Below are 18716 nucleotides of genomic sequence, written 5' to 3' on the forward strand. Positions count from 1 at the left end.
CTATTAAAATATAATTTTTAACTATTATAAAGTTAAATTGAAAATTGTACTTTTTCTTTCACTAGATGCCTCTCTTCTTTTAGCACAGTGTTGGCTAACCTGTGACACTCCAGGTGTTGTGAAACTACAAGTCCCAGCATACCCTTCCATCAATAAGCTGCTATATATTGGCAAAGCATGATGGGACTTGTACTTTCACAACACCTGGGGGTAAATGTATGAATCTCCGGATTCTTCATCTCTGGCGTGTTCAGCCTCTTCAGCGCTTAAATTTAAAGCGGCGCTGCATTGTAAAGGGAAGTTTCCCTTTACAATGCAGCGCTGCTTTAAATTTAAGCACTGAAGAGGCTGAACACGCCGGAGATGAAGAATCCGGAGATTCATACATTTACCCCCTGGAGTGTCACAGGTCAGCTAACAATGATTTAGCATGTCGGTTATTATCTTCTTATAATTTAAAAGATACACTATCCATATATTTCCATGTTGCATTCATCTAATGTTAATATGAATAGATGAACATATATTTGTATTTGTGTTATACATCTTTAACTAACTTCTACACAGGGGGGTGTCTCTCTGCCAGCAAGGAGCCATAGTTTTGTTTATAGCCCATAATTCCCTTATGGACTCCCAAAGCCCTCCAGTAATAATGGTAATTTGTAACAAACCTCTCCTAATACAATATGCAGGGGTCATAATATCGTGTCAGGGGCAGGTCTGGTATTAGTGGGGGCATTATAATGTGATTAATGGGAGGAGTGTCCATATCTGACTGAAACTTGAAAATATAAACAAATACCGTCAGTATACAGAGGTAGTCACAGTTAAGTTTGCTCAGAGATGGTACAAAATATATCTCATTAAGTAAAGTCCCCAGTAGTATGGAAAAATCAAGCAATGAATGAGTTTGATGTTAGAATGCTTTTAATGTACAACTATTGCATTTTATTGCTCATGAAGAAATTTGGTCATCGACTAAAAGCTCACCACTAGCAGCAATATACCAGGAGGCTGGACATCATAATGATATATTTGAAGCTATTAATAGAAGTCCACTTATATGTAACTTTATACAAGACACTGATAATGAACAGGCCTGGGACAACCAGCTACCATTTGTATTGTCTACTATAGTTTTCCATTGGCCTAATTGTTGTGGCTAACACAATGACAGCTGATGAGAAAGGTGGGTTTTTTTTTTTTGTTTTTAATGAATTAATTTATTGAACCCAAATTACTGCAACGGGAAAATAAGTGGGAAATTCAGGAGCAGAGTATTTTTACTGAATAAAATGGGTCATGTTGGACAGTCAAAAGTGCGCTACCCAGCAATGCCTAGGTCGATTCAAACATTGAAATTATTTGTTTAGAATAAATAGGATATGTATTTATCTGAGAATTGTGCATTAAAAATGAGTGTTAATACTGGGTGCAAATATTAGCATGTTTGACTGCGTTTATAAAAACCAAACAACAAAACAAACGTTAGAACAGAAGTTGACGTTGGTTTGTGCACCACTCTGACAATTTGCCACCGGATTTTATTATATTCTGTCCCAGCATGCCCTGCAGCCAGAGGGACAAATACATTGTTCATTTTCCAACTTCATCCCTGCCAAGTACAAGTATCCTTATCCGAGCCAGGAACTTCATGACATGGTAAATGAATGGACTAGTACAAATAACAGACATGTATACATATAGAGTATGCAAATATGTAAAAACATGTATAGTTTTCTGCAATCTATAGCGCACTTGTTGGTTGTATCTAGATTGTGTGTTACAGTCTACAGTATACATACAAATAGTTCCTAGCTGGAGGCGGGCGCTGACTCTTCATACCCGCTGATCAGTGAAGATGTACATAAAGTTCCTTGGTACCGCTGAACTCTGGGATACACAGGTTCAGTTCTATTCGAACATTCTGACTTTTGGCAGGGAGCACTCAAGGTATAAAATTCAGGTCCTGAGAACCTGCAAACAAGAAGTGTTATCTTTATTATTAGCTCAGTCAGAGGATGTAAACTACTAGTAAATTAAACAAGGGAGTCTATTATATGGAAGAGCATAGCCCCACTGTCCTGAATGTTGTGGGGCAGTCACAGACCCTGAAGGGACATCAATTTGTGGATGTGTAAGGCACATATGGGCCTGGCTACACAAATCAGCAAATGGAACTAGTACAGTTGGAAAAATGCTACTGCAAAAATTCCAGTGGGTTCTGCAACACTAGGATCAATGCCTTTTAGTGCTAAATGCATAATTCAAAGGCTAGTTGGTAAGTGGCCTAAGGCAGCAGGTAACAGGGGGGGGATTAAAAAATGCAGCATTTACCATCAGCAACTGCAGATGGATGATTATAAATCTAACAATAAGGAAAATTTTAGTGCACACTACACTAATACAAATGTTTACGTTGTTTTATACGAACATGATACAATGTGGAGAACATGAGGACAACATAGAAATTATTTGTAGAGTGATTTATTTTTCTCAATCTTGTGTAGTGCAGACAACTGGTTGTTCTCAGTCTCTACACATAGAACTATCTGTTCTTCTCATATACTCAAGGACTGCTCTTCAGAGTTGTCATGACATCTGTACAGCACAGCTTGTCTTTACAAATAAACAGTTACCTTTGCTCATGCAATTGGCAATATTTAAAAATATATAAAACATTTTATCTATATATATAAAAATGTAATATTGCAATCAATAGGCGAGGCCATGTCTCTAATGACATTCTGGGTATCGTTAAGTATTTAAATTTATTGTTTTGTACACTCTTTCCTGCAACATTTACCAGACATACTGCTTTATCAATTTGGTTTCCTTCTATGATTTTTCACCAAATTCTATACACCATTAGCCAGATATTTTATTCCACTGCTCTTGGATATAACAGATTTTATCCAATGCAGAAAAACAGAGCTGAGCTGTGTCATGTTAAAAGGTAACAAAACCAAACAACTTCCTATGATTATGGACTTGGTATTATTATTATTATTATTATTATTATCTTTGACTTATAAGGCGCCACAAAGGGTCTGCAGCGCTGTACATTACATATACAGAAAACAGAACCAAGACACAACATGATACACAAATATATACAAACACAGGTGACAGGGTAAAGCAAATCAGATTATATCTGACAGATAGTGAAAGGGATGATAGAAATCAGCAAGAAGAAGACCGAAGCTTAATAAAACAGGGAAAACAGGGCTAGCGAAGCAGGCCAAGAGGTACAGAGGATGAAGTAACAGTAGAAGGAGCACACAAGGAAAGAGGGCCCTGCTCATGAGAGGTTACAACCTAAAGTAAAAACACAAAAGGATAAAACTACAGGATCGAATGTAGAAACCATGCCATAGAAACTGATTTAAAAAAGTAGAAAACACCAGAACAGCTATTCTTAAAGGTGTTTTCAAATGACTTGATTTACATTGATTCACATGCATGTTTTCTAAATCCTCCGATCTCTGAATGCAAAAGACCATGGCCATCTTCAGATGGTGAGCTGTTAACTTTATCCCTAAAGTACCTGATGCATAACACGAGGATTGGTCACAGTCACCTGCCACCCCATCAGGTCCATGACGTCCAGGATTCCCGGGAGCTCCAGGAGGTCCAGGATATCCAGCAGAACCAATGGGTCCAGGATTTCCAAATACCTCAAATCCTGGTGGACCTAGAATATATTAAAAAAGTGATAACATCAGAGATGAATAGAGTGGGTAAAAAGTAGCATACAATCCTGACATCTCTATAGTTGATGGTGTCAGTATACCCCTATTACCTATTGTGCCTGGAGGTCCCGCTGGTCCTTCTTTGCCTTGTCCTTGAGCTCCTTTCTCTCCTTGGTATCCTTTAAATCCTAATATATAAGGTGACTGTTACATGGAGAAGAGCAGAATTTGTGTATGAGGATGTGGGGAACAAAACAGCAGAGTGTTTGGCAGCTCTAAAAGATAACTGAATTTCAGTTATCCAGTGTGACGCCACACATATAAGGGAGAGAAGAGGCGTGTAGCTTTCTTCATCATAAGTGTATGGAGGAGAGCATGGGTGAACATGGGGGCAGGAGGAAATGATGCTAGGTGGCTTCCCTGCTCCCTTGCAATAAAACACTTATCTGTCACCTGTACGTCTTGCTGCTGTGCACTCCTCAATACATTGATGTAGATGATGTACATTTATTGACTCCCTCACTGATCAATCACTGTGTGTATTGAGTCCAATATGACAATGGGAAGATTTTGGGGTTTTAGAAGGCATACTGAAGTATAGGGGTTGGTGGGCACTGCTGTATAGTAGGGATTATATTAGATAAAACCAAAGATTTATTAATTGACAACACTGACCTGAATGGACTGGTAATGAGGTTGAAATCTCATGCTTGGGGAATAGGAGTAGAATTGAGAAAGGGGGTGAAAAAACCCACCAGGGTTAAGAAACTAAAGCTGTGTATGATACTGTGTGAGTAGAAGAAGAGCCTATGTTGCAGATAGAACAGTCATTTTGCTGTAAACAGGAAGGAAGAAGATAAGATATAATGAAGCAGAATCTGCACCTCTTTCTCCTGGATATCCGCTCCTAGCTGGCTGTCCCGATGCCCCATTAACACCAGGCTCCCCTTGCTCCCCTGGTGGTCCTGGTGGACCCGGAGGGCCCGGTTCTCCTATTTTCTCTTCTAGGTCCGAGATCGGGACAGGCTGTATATCTTGTTCTCTGAGCACTGTATCCAGCTTTACCAAGTGAGCTGAGAAAGGGACATTGAATCAAAGGGATTCAGACCTGGGAACTTTCAGTTATTTAAAGTATTGGGCTAAGAACAGTTACAATATTATAGATATAATGGGCCTCATTCATTGAGGAACACAATTTAGGTTTTGTTTTTTAAATGGAACGAAAATTGTACACAAGTACACCAGTATTCACGTACAAGCGGATCTGAAGAAATGCTTCTAGTTGAATACAGGTATAAGTACACTATGCCTATATGGCAGTTTTCGTATTGAGACTGACACAACACACTGCAGGATACACACAATGCATATATATATATATATATATATATATATGTCCCATCAGAGCGCACAGAAAAAGATGAAATACATTAATACCTGTTAAAAATATAATCATTCATACAAACGCAATGAAAAAAAATAAATTCATTTTTACACTTAATTACAAGCATGTTCTGGCATGCATACGCAACCATCATCACTATCACTCGGCACTTACACCTGCCCTGTAGCTTGTGCAAATGATACGGCTAAGAATCATGTACCTCCGAGTTGATTCAGATGGATGTGCGTATGCTCACCCTTAGTGCATCCTTTCTGAACATTGCCTACATGCATCCAATATCCTCCCCTGTTCCGCCCTTGAAATCATAGGCAGTCGGAAGTGTCCTTTGCGTTCGAAGATGAATTGCATGCACTTCCGTTCACTGATTTATAGTTCATTTTTGAGCATAACCAGAGCGATATTACCCAAAATATGTCACATATGGGGATTTACGATCCTTAATGAATCAGGCCTCAACTCCACACTGTGGAGCCCACTACATGGCTGCCTCTTTTATGGGTCGAGGACATACTTTCCAACTCTCCTGGAATGCCCGGGAGACTCCCGCATTTCGTGAGAGTCTCACAGACTCCCGGGAGAGTGTGGCAATCTCCCGCATCTGGAGAATTCTGCCCACTTCACTTGGAAGTGGGCAGAATTAGATCCAAAATGCTGCGATTCGCCGGGAATCGCAGCATTTGGCCCCGCCTCTGCTGTCAAATGACGCGTTTGCGTCATTACGTCACGGGGCGGGGCCAAAATGACGCAAATTTTTTGGGGTCCCGTCCCCATCACGCCCACCTCCCCCCGGCAGGCTCCCGGAAGCCAACCTAAGTAAGTTGGCTAGTATGGTCTAGGATGGGTGTATATTTTATGGACTCTCATAAACAATCCAAAATTCATGTAAATAAGAAATTTATGACTGGGAAATTATGTTTTGTTTTGTTTTTTATGAAAATAAGAGAAATATGTTTTAGTCGCCCATTTCAAGTTGTAGCTAGGCATAAAATCAGAGGGTATCTGCTGGAAAACAAAATGGCTGCAGAGAGATTAAAGAAGATCACAGTCATGAAAAAAATGTGTTAGTAAGGAAAGACTACAGATTTGATAGGGTTAATTCACTATTTTGGAGGTAATGTCGAAATTGGTAAATTAGGGAAGACTACCACCTACCTTGAATGAGCCTCTCACACACCTGGTTTACCAAATGGTAAATTGTGGCAACTGACTGAGGTTCTCCCTGTGTTGAAGAGATTTGACCTTTACACAACAACAAAAAAACGATTGCTTTGTCCCTGAAATTCTTGCAACACACTGACAATCAATGATCAGGGCTCAGCTGGTCAGTAAGGAATGATTTCCTGTCCCTCTGCATCAAATAAGATGAGGGTGATGTCTTTAATCAAGAGGTGTGCAATTAGTCCCTCGCTAGGCTGCTGTGTTAATTGTAACTCACCTTCTCCCCCTTCTCTCCTCTGGTGCCAGGAAGTCCCTATGAAGAGCAGAGAAGGAATGATTAATGAGGCATAAATACTTAGAATACAAATCAGCATCAGTATAAAATCTAAAACTAACTAAAATGAAATGTTTTACCCAAATTAACCAACATTTCTCCTCCTAACAACTGGCAAAAGTGTGTTTGGCAAGCTGTTGCTATTTTTGCATACATAATACACATCAACACAAACATGTAGGGGGGTATTCAATTGACGGCGTGATCGCCGAAAATCGAGCGCTCGAAAAATATTACCGTTAATACGGTAATTACTCTCTGAATTTCAGCTCACGGCTCCCTGAGCTGTGAGCTGAAATCCAGCGAGTAAATTACCGTATTAACGGTTTTTACGAGCAGATTACCGTATTAACGGTAATATTTTTCGAGCGCTCGATTTTCGGCGATCACGCCGTCAATTGAATACCCCCCGCAGAGTTCATATAAAATAACATATGGTGGCTGTAAATAAACAGCAGAAAAAAATTCTCATCTGATGTAGAATTCACAAATGTTTTAAGAGTACTTTATCACATTGTTTGCATTTTTTAAATATGTTAACTAAAAAGTGGGAGTAGCTTATCATTTGCCAGAATAATAGTATTTTTGCAAATCTTGTGTTAAAATGTTCTTCCTGAACATAATAAATAAACCTAGACAAGTTTTGAGGTTTTAAGGCAATTTTTAACACCATATAAATAAAGTTGGAAATGAACACTGAAAATGAAGATGGTCAATTAATTAGGACAAGTGGCATCACCAGGGCATTCATTCAAGTGGTGAAAAGGGAAAGAGGGCATAGAGTTCTGGAGTTCTGGAAGAGTTAGAGTTTGAGATCTAGTTCAGAGTTAAAAAGGAACGAGACATGTTGGAAGTAGAGAGAGAGGGGTAAAGACTAGTGTAATGGCAGAGCCTATATCGATATTGGGAACAAGAGAGTTTAGAATGCAGCTAAGCCTAACAGATGAGGGTATTGGAATCTAAGAGCATGAGTTAGGGGAGATCAGATGGAACACAGACTCTCCAGTATACGGAATTGCCATCTATTGATAAGAGAAGCCATAAGTCGAATGCACTTAAACTCATGTTTGTGCGAGTGTCATTCACTTACCAGTTTGGGGTTAAGTCTCCTGCATTCCCCATCCAATAATATCTACAGGGAGGGTCTTTTTGCTTCTTTATATATGCCTGCCCCCCATAGTGGATGCTGGGTCTCTTTGTTTGCTGTCCCGAATAGGACACAGACAAAAGGACAGGCTTAGTATACTTTTGTTTTTGGTGAACCTTTACAGCTTTCATTTCCTTATCTTTCTGCTTATTCTACACTGGTGTTCTATACCACTTTTGCTCCCTCTCAGCTTTAAACTATTCCCCCCTGCTGTCCTTCTCTTTTCTCCTCTCTCCTTTCACCACCCCACCTGTTAATTGACTGTCCACTCCCCCATGACACGCCCAAAGAGATCGGTGACCCCTCCCCATGGGTTAACCTGCACCCTCTGTTGTTTTCAGAGGAGCATTCCATGTCTAACATGTCTGTTTGTACAGTACCAGAATATCTACACCGACAAGACAATGTTCCTGATCAAAGCCTATCGACTCCTTCTAGAATATTTCCGCTGCAGTTCGGGTGCAACTGCACTGAGACAGAACAAGCTGCACCAGGGGCCTTGTGCAAGGGTTGAGTTAGTTCACAGCCCACCAGCGAGTATGAATTGCACACTACATAAATTGCACGTACACACAGCCCACCCATTTGTACCACTAGTGAGGACTCTTCCGATGCAGAACAGGACTTGCGAAAGTCATTAAAGATCCTGCGTGCACATTTTGGCATAGTTGGTTTCCATGCCCCGTTGATTCTGGAGGTGAGATGATACACTGCTCCAACACAGCGCTGCTGTGTGGGATTAGAAATAGTGCAAAAGATAAGATCAGGAAGAGTATTTATGTAGACATGTTCTTCCTCACGGACATTGCAAAAAAGGAGCTTTTAGCAGCTTGCAGGAGAGGGGGGATAGACTAGGACGCATACCGGTCATTCCCTAATTGTTTGACCATTTGGCTCTCATTGATATATGCCACTACCTCCACTTGATAAATGAAAATGTTTCACCTTCAATAGCGCAACATGCAGTCAAGGTTACGCCAGCCGGTTCAGGCAAGCTTGCTTCTATTGTAGCTGCCCCCACCATGAGCGGGAGTGCCCCAGGAGGTCAACAGGTTCAGGGAGAGGTTGTCGCTCCCTGAGGTGTTGGTGGACAAAGTTTGCAAGGAAGTTGGCTTGGGCCGTATGGTTGGCCTTTTTCCTCCCAAACCCCATGTTTCGGATTTGATTATATCCCCAGTAGGGGGGGTTCCCGAGAAGGTAGCAAGAAAATACTGATTGATTCAGCACCTGTCCCATCAGCCCGGGGGCTCGGTAAACAAAGACATAGATCAGTTATCAGTCTTGTGAAACCGCTCTGGATTTGGTTCGGTCCTTTGGGGCAGGGAAACTCTTGGCTATGTCGGACATTGAACCCCTTTTTCGCCTGCTGTCTTTGTAACAGAGACCATTCGATATATGGGTTTCCTCTTGCCGGATGGGTACTATATTGATAGGTGCCTCCCGATGGGTAGTCCTGTTTCTTCTGCATACTTTGAGTGGTTCAGCTCCTTCCTGCATTTGGGTATACAAGCAGGATTGAGTCATCCGGGTATTGCCCTCAATCATGATTTCTTATTTATACATCCCACAACCTCCCCTGATTGCTCCAACACGCTTTTTGCCATGCAATCGTTATTTTCGGTACTAGGAGTTACGATTGTCCATGACAATACAGATGTGCTGTTACCCTGCTTGTCTTTCCTGGGCATTAAGATTGACAATGCCCACTGATAAAATTTGTAAGTTAGAGGTTTTAATTGTAGACGCGCTAGGCGCACCTGCGATCCCACTGAGTCATGTACAGTCACTGATAGGTTCCTTTAACTTTGCATGTCGGGTTATTCCCCTTGGGTAAGATCTTCTGCAGAAAACTTCAGCTTGCTACATCCAGCTTTAAGACAAGATAAAATGGGTCCTATGGATTTGGTTGCAGTTCTTGCAGAATTTCAATGGAGTTCGCATCTGGCCTAGCCCACAGGTCTCTAACTAGATTTCCACACTTACGCCTCTGTGGCCAATGGTTTTGGGGATTTCTTCCAGGGGGAGTGGTGTGTGACCTCTTGGCCAGTCATGGCAGCACAACGGCTTAGTACTTAACTTGCTAGTCCTGGAATTGTTTCCCGTAATCGTGTCTGTTGAACTGTGGTCACCCCGTTTCTGGGGCCATAGCATAGTCTTCTGGTGTGACAACATGGGAGTAATACAGGCCATCAATCATAAGAACACTTCATCATTGTGAGTTGTCAATCTCTTGCATCATTTGGTATTGTGCTGCCTAAAACACAACATCACTTTTCAGATGTGACCAGTTCTCTCACCCTCTTCCCAGGTAACCCAGGGCTTGGCTGATCGTCACTTTTAGCAAGGGGATGAAGGGATTTTTTTTCCCTATTTTTTTCCCTGGGTCAAGGCCTGATTAGGTATGAGCACCTGGGGATTTCATGGGTTTTTACCTTTATATGGGTTTTTACCTTTATATGGGTTACCCCCCCCAACTAATTTATACGGTGCTACCATTGATTGGTCGCAGGTCACTGCCCCCTTTGAAGTAACCTGATTCTTGGTCCTTTTGTGTGGGCACATCATTGTGAGTCCAGAAGGGGTGTAGTGACTCTAACGCCAGATTTAACACCGGCTAAGCATAAAGGATTGTACACTAATTAATACAATTCAATAATTAACACCTGTTAATTATTGAATTGAGGTGTTTCAATCAGACCCTTTGCCAAAAGTGTATAAAATCAAGCACCTAGCCATGCACTCTTCATTTGCAAACATTTGTGATACAAAATGGGTCATTTTAAAGAGCTCAGTGACATCAAGCGTGGCACTGTGATAGGATGCCACCTTTGCAATAAGACAGTTTGTGAAATTTCATCCCTGCTGGATATTCACAGTCAAATGTAAGTGATATTATTAGAAAGTGGAAGCGTTTAGGAACAACAGCAACTTAGCCACCAAGTGAAAGACCAAATAAAATCACAGAGTGTTCCAAACTTCCGCTGCCATTAATGTAAGCAAAAAAACTGTGCATCAGAGTTTAATGGAATGGGTTTCCATGGCCGAGCAGCTGCATGCAAGCCTCACATCACCAAGACCAATGCCAAGCGTCGAATGGAATGGTGTAAAGCACACCGACACTGGACTGTGTGGAGCAGTGGAAACGTTTTCTGTGGCATGACGAATCACGCTTCTCTGTTTGGCAGTCAGATGGGCGAGTCTGGGTTTGGCGGATGCATTATGCCAACTGTGAAGTTTGGTGGAGAAGGAATAATAGTATGTGGCTGTTTTTTAGGGTTTGGGCTAGACCCCTTATCTCCAGTGAGGACAATCTTAATGCTTCAGCATACCAAGTTTTGAACAATGCTATGCTTCCAACTTTGTGGCATCAGTTTGGGGAAGGCCCTTTTCTATTCCAATACGACTGTGCTCCAGTGCACAAAGCAAGGACTACAGAGATATGGTTTGATGAGTTCAGCGTGGAAGAACTTTACTGGCCCGCACAGAGCCCTGACTTCAACCCCATTGAACATCTTTGGGATGAACTAGAACGGAGATTGCGAGCCAGACCTTCTCATCCAACATCAGTGCCTGACCTCATAAATGCTTTACAGATTGAATGGGCACAAATTTCCTCAGATACAATGCAACATCTTGTTTCACCTATACCACACCTGCTTGTTTGCTTATTCTAGACATTATAACCCTGAGATGGAAGACACTGAAATATAGCCAGTTGGTCGGCCTATGGGCAATATCAGGTGTTGTGGCTATAGAAGACAAAGTTCCACCACACACAGGTGGCCAGGGGTTACAGGCAAATTAAAACAGAATTATAGACATGTCCTTCTATTACAAAAGAAAGGAAACAAGCAAACTTTATGGAATTTAAGGGGTCTATATATTATAAGGGTGCAGTGACAATTATTATGCATCGCTACAAATTGCTTCTCTGGAAGCCCCAGCAAACTTCCCCTTCAGCATCTTTTTACTATTTACTGGCAGCGCTATGCGAATGGGCATAGCACTTCCATGGGTGTGGGATCCAGCGAATCTGGAGATGCTTCAGGTGGCACGTAACTGAGATGTGTTAAGTTGCTGCAAGAAGCAAAGCTTTTTAAAACTTTATACATTGCATAATCTATTGCATCTGCGTTAAGAAACGTTAAATGGGTTATGGCAGGAGAAATCTTTGATCAAACCCTTCATAAATCGTGCAATGGTCATTTTACGGAGAAAACTGTACTTTTCTCCATTTTAATGGCTGAACGCACTTTAATACATAGACCCCTATGTGTTTCAGTCCCTTTAATGGTTCATTTGATAACTATAGGAACTAGTAAAGTTAAGGTGGTCCTGTATAAAGAATCCAGATCAGAAGCACAAAAAATAATATCTCAATGATTCTTAAATCAGTACTAAGTGAATTTCTGACAGGGGAGGGTGTTAGGGTTTTCCTGTTTCAGGTTGTCAGTAACTAAACTGTGATAAAACAGATAAATGAAACTTGACTAGCATTATTACCAATAAAGCCATCACACTGTTTGGTGGTCCTGTATTCTGAATGTACATCTGCATATAAAAAATCTTATGGATACGTACCGTGGGCCCAACATCGCCAACAGGTCCCCTATCACCAGGGCTGCCCCTTATTCCGTGGATCCCTTGAATACCCTAGACAGAACCAATAAACAAATTATACTTATTATAAATGGCGGGAAATTATGAAAACTGTTCCACAGATAACTATGCAGAAATGTAGCAACCAGATTGTAAGGGGGAGATTCAATTGCTTGCAATGTTCCATGTGGCCATCAGCGCGATGTCCAGCTACGCACATTTCCAGCATTTACAGTAGGAATATCTGCTTATTTTTCTGCACACCTCTATTGTGTGCGAGGAGAAAATAGTGGGGCGTCCTGCCATAACATGGGGGGATGTGTCTCTGTCGACATCCGGAGACACATGGCGCTAAATTCAATCTCCTGGAAATTTGTATCCTACAGCTAAGAAAATGAAAGCAAATATCTGATTGGTTGCTCCCATATGTAAGAGTTTTCAGAATTGCTCCCTATTTTATTTTCCATGACCTTCCCTCTTCCACGGCTTCCCCACATTAAGGTAGCAGAGGTCAATTTCCTTCTGTTATCTCATTGGCTATGTAGGCAGACATTTTAGGAAATGCTTTAAAGCTAAAATGTACTGGTTTTATTTATTTGTTATCTTTCTTTAGTTGTTGAGTTGAACTCATTGATATCACCCTTGACAGGTTACATTATCTCTGTGTATTTGCATACTGTTTGCTCAGACAAGGAACAGTGCCCCTAGTGGTTATGATATGACCGGAAATCGCTTTCAATTAAAATATCAGTGATATCACTGATTCCCAATGAATTGGTAGGCTGCATTTGAATGTTGGTCCACCCAACAATATGGGTGATTCTATGCATGTGAAGGGTTTAAGAGAAAGAACCGGAGGCCACAGAGCGTCATGCATACAATTTAAAATATTTTCTAAGTGTACCTGCTATTTACAGATAGTGGAGGCAACCATATTGTGAGGAGAACCACCACTCACTAGGAACTAGTGTAATCACTGGAGGTATGAGGCACAATTAATTGATAGAGAGCACTCTCATGACTATTGGGTTAGGCACACAAATTTCAGTCAGTCTATTGCCGAGCCATGCTTCTTGGTGCTACCACCACCCCTTCCACTTACATTCCTACATTGATTTACACACTTTTAGATAGGAGAAGGCAGGGGCAAGGGAAAGGAAGAGTAGGGTCAAAGCAGCACATACAGAAATATGTCCTTGTGTCGCCAAGCCTTTTCAATTACACAATATACCTAAAATGGCCTAAAATACGAATATCCAGAAGCTCTGTAAATGTATCTATGTGAGTAGCTGGACTGTCAGGAGGGCTGCTATCCATAGGAAAAATCATCACAGGTTACCTAAAATATTTTCAGTTCTAATAAGCATCTGATCCTTTCACATAAATATATATGTGTGAATGATATTAGTAGCTCTTTCATATACCGTAACATGTTTACCCAGTTTCTGCTTACTGGACCTTTAAACCACAGTGAGAATAAGGTCTTCTTCCATTTATCTGTACAGATTAAACACATCTACTCTCCAAACACAGGGAACTGGCTGAGAGAACAGCTATTAATTCTGGTCATCTTGCATGACACAGCTCAATACATCTCAATGTACTTTTCTTTGTCTTATCTTGAGGTGCTTACGTTCTGGCTCTAAATGTAGGTATTATATATAATAAGCCCAATTTCAAATGCCGTACACAGTTGTGTCCTGGATTCGCTTTCCTGTTCTATGGAAAGGTGTTAAAGGAAAGCTATAAATAAAAGTTGATAAATAGCTGAAATTTTAACAAATAGATATAATGTGTTTCCAATTATATTTTTCCAGAAATAAATGATAAATGTGGGTAATTGTCACTATGTTTTCTTCGGGTACTCTAGGGTCTGTGCACTAGGCTACACAATCCCTGCTTTGGACATCTGCTACCATACTCCAGTGTTGGTTATGGGAAAAGGAGGTCTGTTCCACTATGAACCAAAGGTTGCAGTGAAGCTGCTCAATATGAGGGGCAAACAGCTCGATCTCATATGATTTGGCCATGCAAGTATGTGTCTTTTGGTCAAGCAAGTGGATCAACCTTGCGTGGTGGGAAGCCTGGCTTTACAACAATATCAGTAGCCCCATACCTAGGCATTCCCAACCTTAAAGATCCATATTACTATATTTTCCTCAAAGACTAGACCATATATGGCCTTCACTTTGCCATGACTCGAAAGCTATAAATATGCCAATCACTATTGGTTCATTAGCACTTTTGTCTAGACTAGGCAAGGTAGCAAATTTACCATGTTAGACACTCTTCTTAATTTACCCCTAATCCCTTACTCTTTGTAGGCACTGCTTTCCAATGATCAATAGACACTTCTAAGAGTAACTCTATCAGGAAATGGACTAGAATCATGAACTGGCTATATTTATACAGAATATGGAAAGGACACAATAGAATGAACCTGATAGAAGTAACAAGACTTCAAATGATAAACTCCAGCTCCCCTTCTACAAATGAAAAATATAATACCAGCTTTGAATGATCTGAAAATCATCAGTAAAGCTTTTATAATATCGCAGATTCATGCCCATGTAAAACTACATTGGCATGCTTAAATAATCAATTAAGGATTAGTTTTTTTAGTTGCATATTAAAGTAAAAGAGAGGCTTTTGTTATCAACTTTTATTTTACTAAAAACTATTGTGAGAGAAGCCAAGTTTTTACACTGTGTGGCAAGAGCCCACTACTGCTGAAGCACACGCGAACAACTTCTTCCTTTTTATGTAGCTTTATTGTCAGGATAGTAAATGTTTTGACACCGTATGCTTTCACAGCAATTATGGAGACCCTAAACGCTAGCTATACATAGACCAGCTCTCTCTCAAGACCAGCCAGCTTCCCCAGCGTTGGCCTCCGTGAACAAATGACACAAACAAGCTTTTATACATGATACTCCTCCCCCAGCCTTAGCTTGATGGACAGGTGACACACCCACCTTCTCTTTAAGAAAAAACGCCCATCACTGGCTCTGTTTGAACTAACACCCTGTCTGTTTGCTGAGAGGAAGCAGCTTCCAAATCATGTAAGTTAACCAACTTTAAACTACACATAAGTCTTTACTTGGTTTAACCTGAATCTAGGTGCATTACTGCGCCAATGTCTTACTCTGCTTGTATGTTTTCTTTGTATCTTGTCAGATAAATGCCTCCCTTTGTTACAACTGTTAGAACTTCTCTTTGCATGATAAATAAGTAGTTTATGATATAACATTGCATTAAAAAAAGGCTAACCTCTGGGGACATGACTGCTTTAAAGTACCACTAAACTCCTACTCTTTCCATCCTCCTGTCTAATGATCAGCCCCCAGTTATACAGGATTTCAGTAAGCAACATTATTACCCTATAGTAACAGGGAAGTAACTATTTCATTTAAGCAGATGCAAAATATTTTGAAATGTCTACCCCCTTGTGTTTGTATGTTAGGGAATTTAGACTGTAAGCTCCAATGGGGCAGGGACTGATGTGAATGAGTTCTCTCTACAGCGCTGCGGAATCAGTGGCGCTATATAAATAGATGATGATGATGATAGTTCCACAACTGTGTGCAAATACCCTTATAGTTCTTATGGCTAGTTTAAAGGGGGGAATGTATTTATTATTATCATCATTTATTTATAAAGCATCAACATATTAGCACAGTACATTGAGGGGAACATGATATAAATGCATTACATATAATGACATGAAAACAGAAGGTAATATAGCACAGCCCACATGAGCTTACACTCTAACAATTGATTTGTAAGGCTGCGGAATAACATTTGTAGCTGTTGGTGGGGAAACTGTGTGCAGCTACTGTAATTACTATTAAATAATTATTATTGTAGATTTTAGTGGCCCTTAATTTATAAATCTATGAACCTGTAGGGATCAGGAAGACATGGAAGTCTAGATTTAAATGATGTGTAGGTCACTTACCCGAGGTCCTGGAGGTCCGGGAATACCAGTTATCCCCTCTAGTCCTCGTATGCCCTGGAAACATATATTGGTCATGATATAGTATACACAGCAGCATATGAGTGCATGCTTCATATAGACAGGCCGCAGACAGGATATAGTTAATGCAGCTTAATAAGATCTCTGTCTTACTACATAGTCCACACAATATGTTCATGTCTATTAACGTTTTCATCAATATTACAGAAAAGAGAGATTTATTGAGAAGCTGTGTGCTATTCTCTGTAGTAAGCAAAATCCAACTGAATATTAAAAGGTCACATTTCACTGAAAAGTTTTAGATGTTTAATGAGCTCTGAGGGAGTTGGGTGCCGAGCTGCTAATGTTGACAATTTGGCACACTGTGAGCAGATATGCCGGCACATTTTAAGTATGGAAACAGAAATACAGCATAATCATTTCTCCCTCTGTGGGGCAAGAGAATTTGTGGCATCTGGTGATGTGATAGGTGGGTGATGGGAAATGGGTAAATTACTAGATTGTACCACAAAAAAGAGAGAGGGGTGTAGCAGACTTCCCGAATGCCCATATGTGACCTTTGTGTGCAAGAATTTAAATACTAATTCCATGTAATATAATATTACCTATAATGTGACAAGCATACTACACCAGAAGTCATTGTCCTGGCTGTTTCCTAGTTACACTTGCTATTCTATCACAGTAATGGTTGGCTTTCTTAGTCAATTGCTCCTAGTTGCCAGGGACAACTATAGACAGCAATCAAGGAAGTTTAAATTATGTTTGCCCTTTCTATTCACGTGAAGTGATGACTGACTGCCCCAGAGTATTACTGGCAATAGTGCTGGATCATCCAGTCGTTGTAAGTGATTTGCAGTGTAATGTGCTTGTCACATTATGTAGATAATTTCTTAAAGCTCATGTACAATTTTGGACAGTTCCCTCTCTTACTTCCCCTTATAGCAGTCGGGGGGTTCCTTCAACTGGGAATTCTGTTGCAATTTGAAGCAGCAATTTGGACTATTCCATTTATCTCAATATAGCTACTTCAGCTCACAGTGCAGGATGACTAAACGTGTCCAGTCTGATTCAATGATATAGAATAATAAAAAAAAACTCTATATCAGTGTGCCCAATGTTTTTGTGGCCAACATAAAACTTATTTACAAAGTGGCTGTAATAAAGCTCCACGTACTTAAACGTATAAGATTCCCATAGGATTCTGGCTCTGTACTAATATATACCTATTATGGAAGCTCATCTTCAACCTAATAAGAAGGATGGTTGTATCTACTAATGCCCCTGAGCCCACTCCTGTCATTATATATTGTTGTTCCCCAGAATGGAGAGGGAAAATGGTCATAATCTACTGTCCACTAATGTGCCTTAGGCGAAGTCCTATAACCCACCTATAATGGGAAACAATAACAGCTACAAGATGGAACTATGGTCATCTTGCAGAGAACCAGACAAACCCTCAAATGCAACATGATGAGAAACATGGGCGACTTTTATGAATTAAAGCCCAGGGAGTAGATTAAGGTAACCAACATGGAGTAATGGGATATCACAGACCCTCTGTAACAACAGACTTTTCCTCCCAGTAGCAACATATTCTCCCCTCCCCCTGTATCACCACATTCTTCCCTTTCCCTCCATGTTGTTGCCTAAACCAATGTTCATGACAATGTATCTTATTAAATCACTAGGAGCCTGTAACATCATTAAGGGCTGAACCAAAATTCATGAGGCATTGCAGCACAAAGTCCCTCTATGAGCCGCATCTCACATAGAAGAATATTAAGGGCAGCAGCAAAGTTGAGGGCCTCGCTTCCCACCCAGCCACAAGCCTGCTTCCCCAGTCTTGATAGGACTTCCACACATGCTCCTCATAAAGAGCGCATTAGTTTTGGGAGTAAAAAGGCAAGTACAGGTCGTCCCTTCATATTTGGTGGTATTGTCCCAGAATAACCTCCTTTGGAATCAAGGTAAAGGAGCTTGCCTTATTCCTCATGGACCAGGCTCACTCCTAACACATCTAAATAATGGTGCAATCCATCGGAGGTCCCCTTCTTCCCCTACCTTGAAGGAGTGGCTGGCCAGAATAGACTTCTATATGGATGAAATGTCTGGCCTACATTGTTATGCACACTTCACAGCAACTTGGTGTAGATGGTTACACTTTAAAGATTATCCTCATTACATCTTCCTGCTGGAAGGATGAATGATATATCTGGGGTTTACATGTTTATAGTGATTTAAAATAATCAACCCTGCAAAGTGGTTATCGGGCATCTGGCCATCAAACCACTCTAATTTAAACTTTTTTTTTATAGTACTGAAGGAAATTGGCTTTATTGTGCAATACATTGAGGACCTCCCCCTCTCCTTTGCTCCTCCCTCTTTCCTCCTTGTCATGTTCACTC

At 40.7% G+C, this 18716-nt stretch overlaps 1 protein-coding gene across 4 annotated transcripts in view; it reads right to left on the reverse strand.

The window, feature by feature from the left end:
* Positions 1 to 924: 924 nt before the first annotated feature.
* Positions 925 to 18716, reverse strand: part of COL20A1 (collagen type XX alpha 1 chain) — a 113421-nt gene continuing 95629 nt past the window's right edge. For all 4 annotated transcript variants that reach the window (XM_075176695.1, XM_075176696.1, XM_075176700.1 and 1 more), the window contains 8 exons: positions 16294 to 16347; positions 12318 to 12389; positions 6533 to 6568; positions 6250 to 6316; positions 4577 to 4765; positions 3803 to 3880; positions 3548 to 3694; positions 925 to 1977 (listed from right to left, as the gene is read on the reverse strand). In XM_075176695.1, the coding sequence (XP_075032796.1) occupies positions 1949 to 1977; positions 3548 to 3694; positions 3803 to 3880; positions 4577 to 4765; positions 6250 to 6316; positions 6533 to 6568; positions 12318 to 12389; positions 16294 to 16347 (672 nt within the window). In that variant the 3' untranslated portion in view covers positions 925 to 1948. The remainder of the gene's footprint in view (positions 1978 to 3547; positions 3695 to 3802; positions 3881 to 4576; positions 4766 to 6249; positions 6317 to 6532; positions 6569 to 12317; positions 12390 to 16293; positions 16348 to 18716) is intronic.

The sequence above is a fragment of the Mixophyes fleayi genome, chromosome 6, assembly GCF_038048845.1.
Source record: "Mixophyes fleayi isolate aMixFle1 chromosome 6, aMixFle1.hap1, whole genome shotgun sequence".
Lineage (NCBI taxonomy): Eukaryota > Metazoa > Chordata > Amphibia > Anura > Limnodynastidae > Mixophyes > Mixophyes fleayi.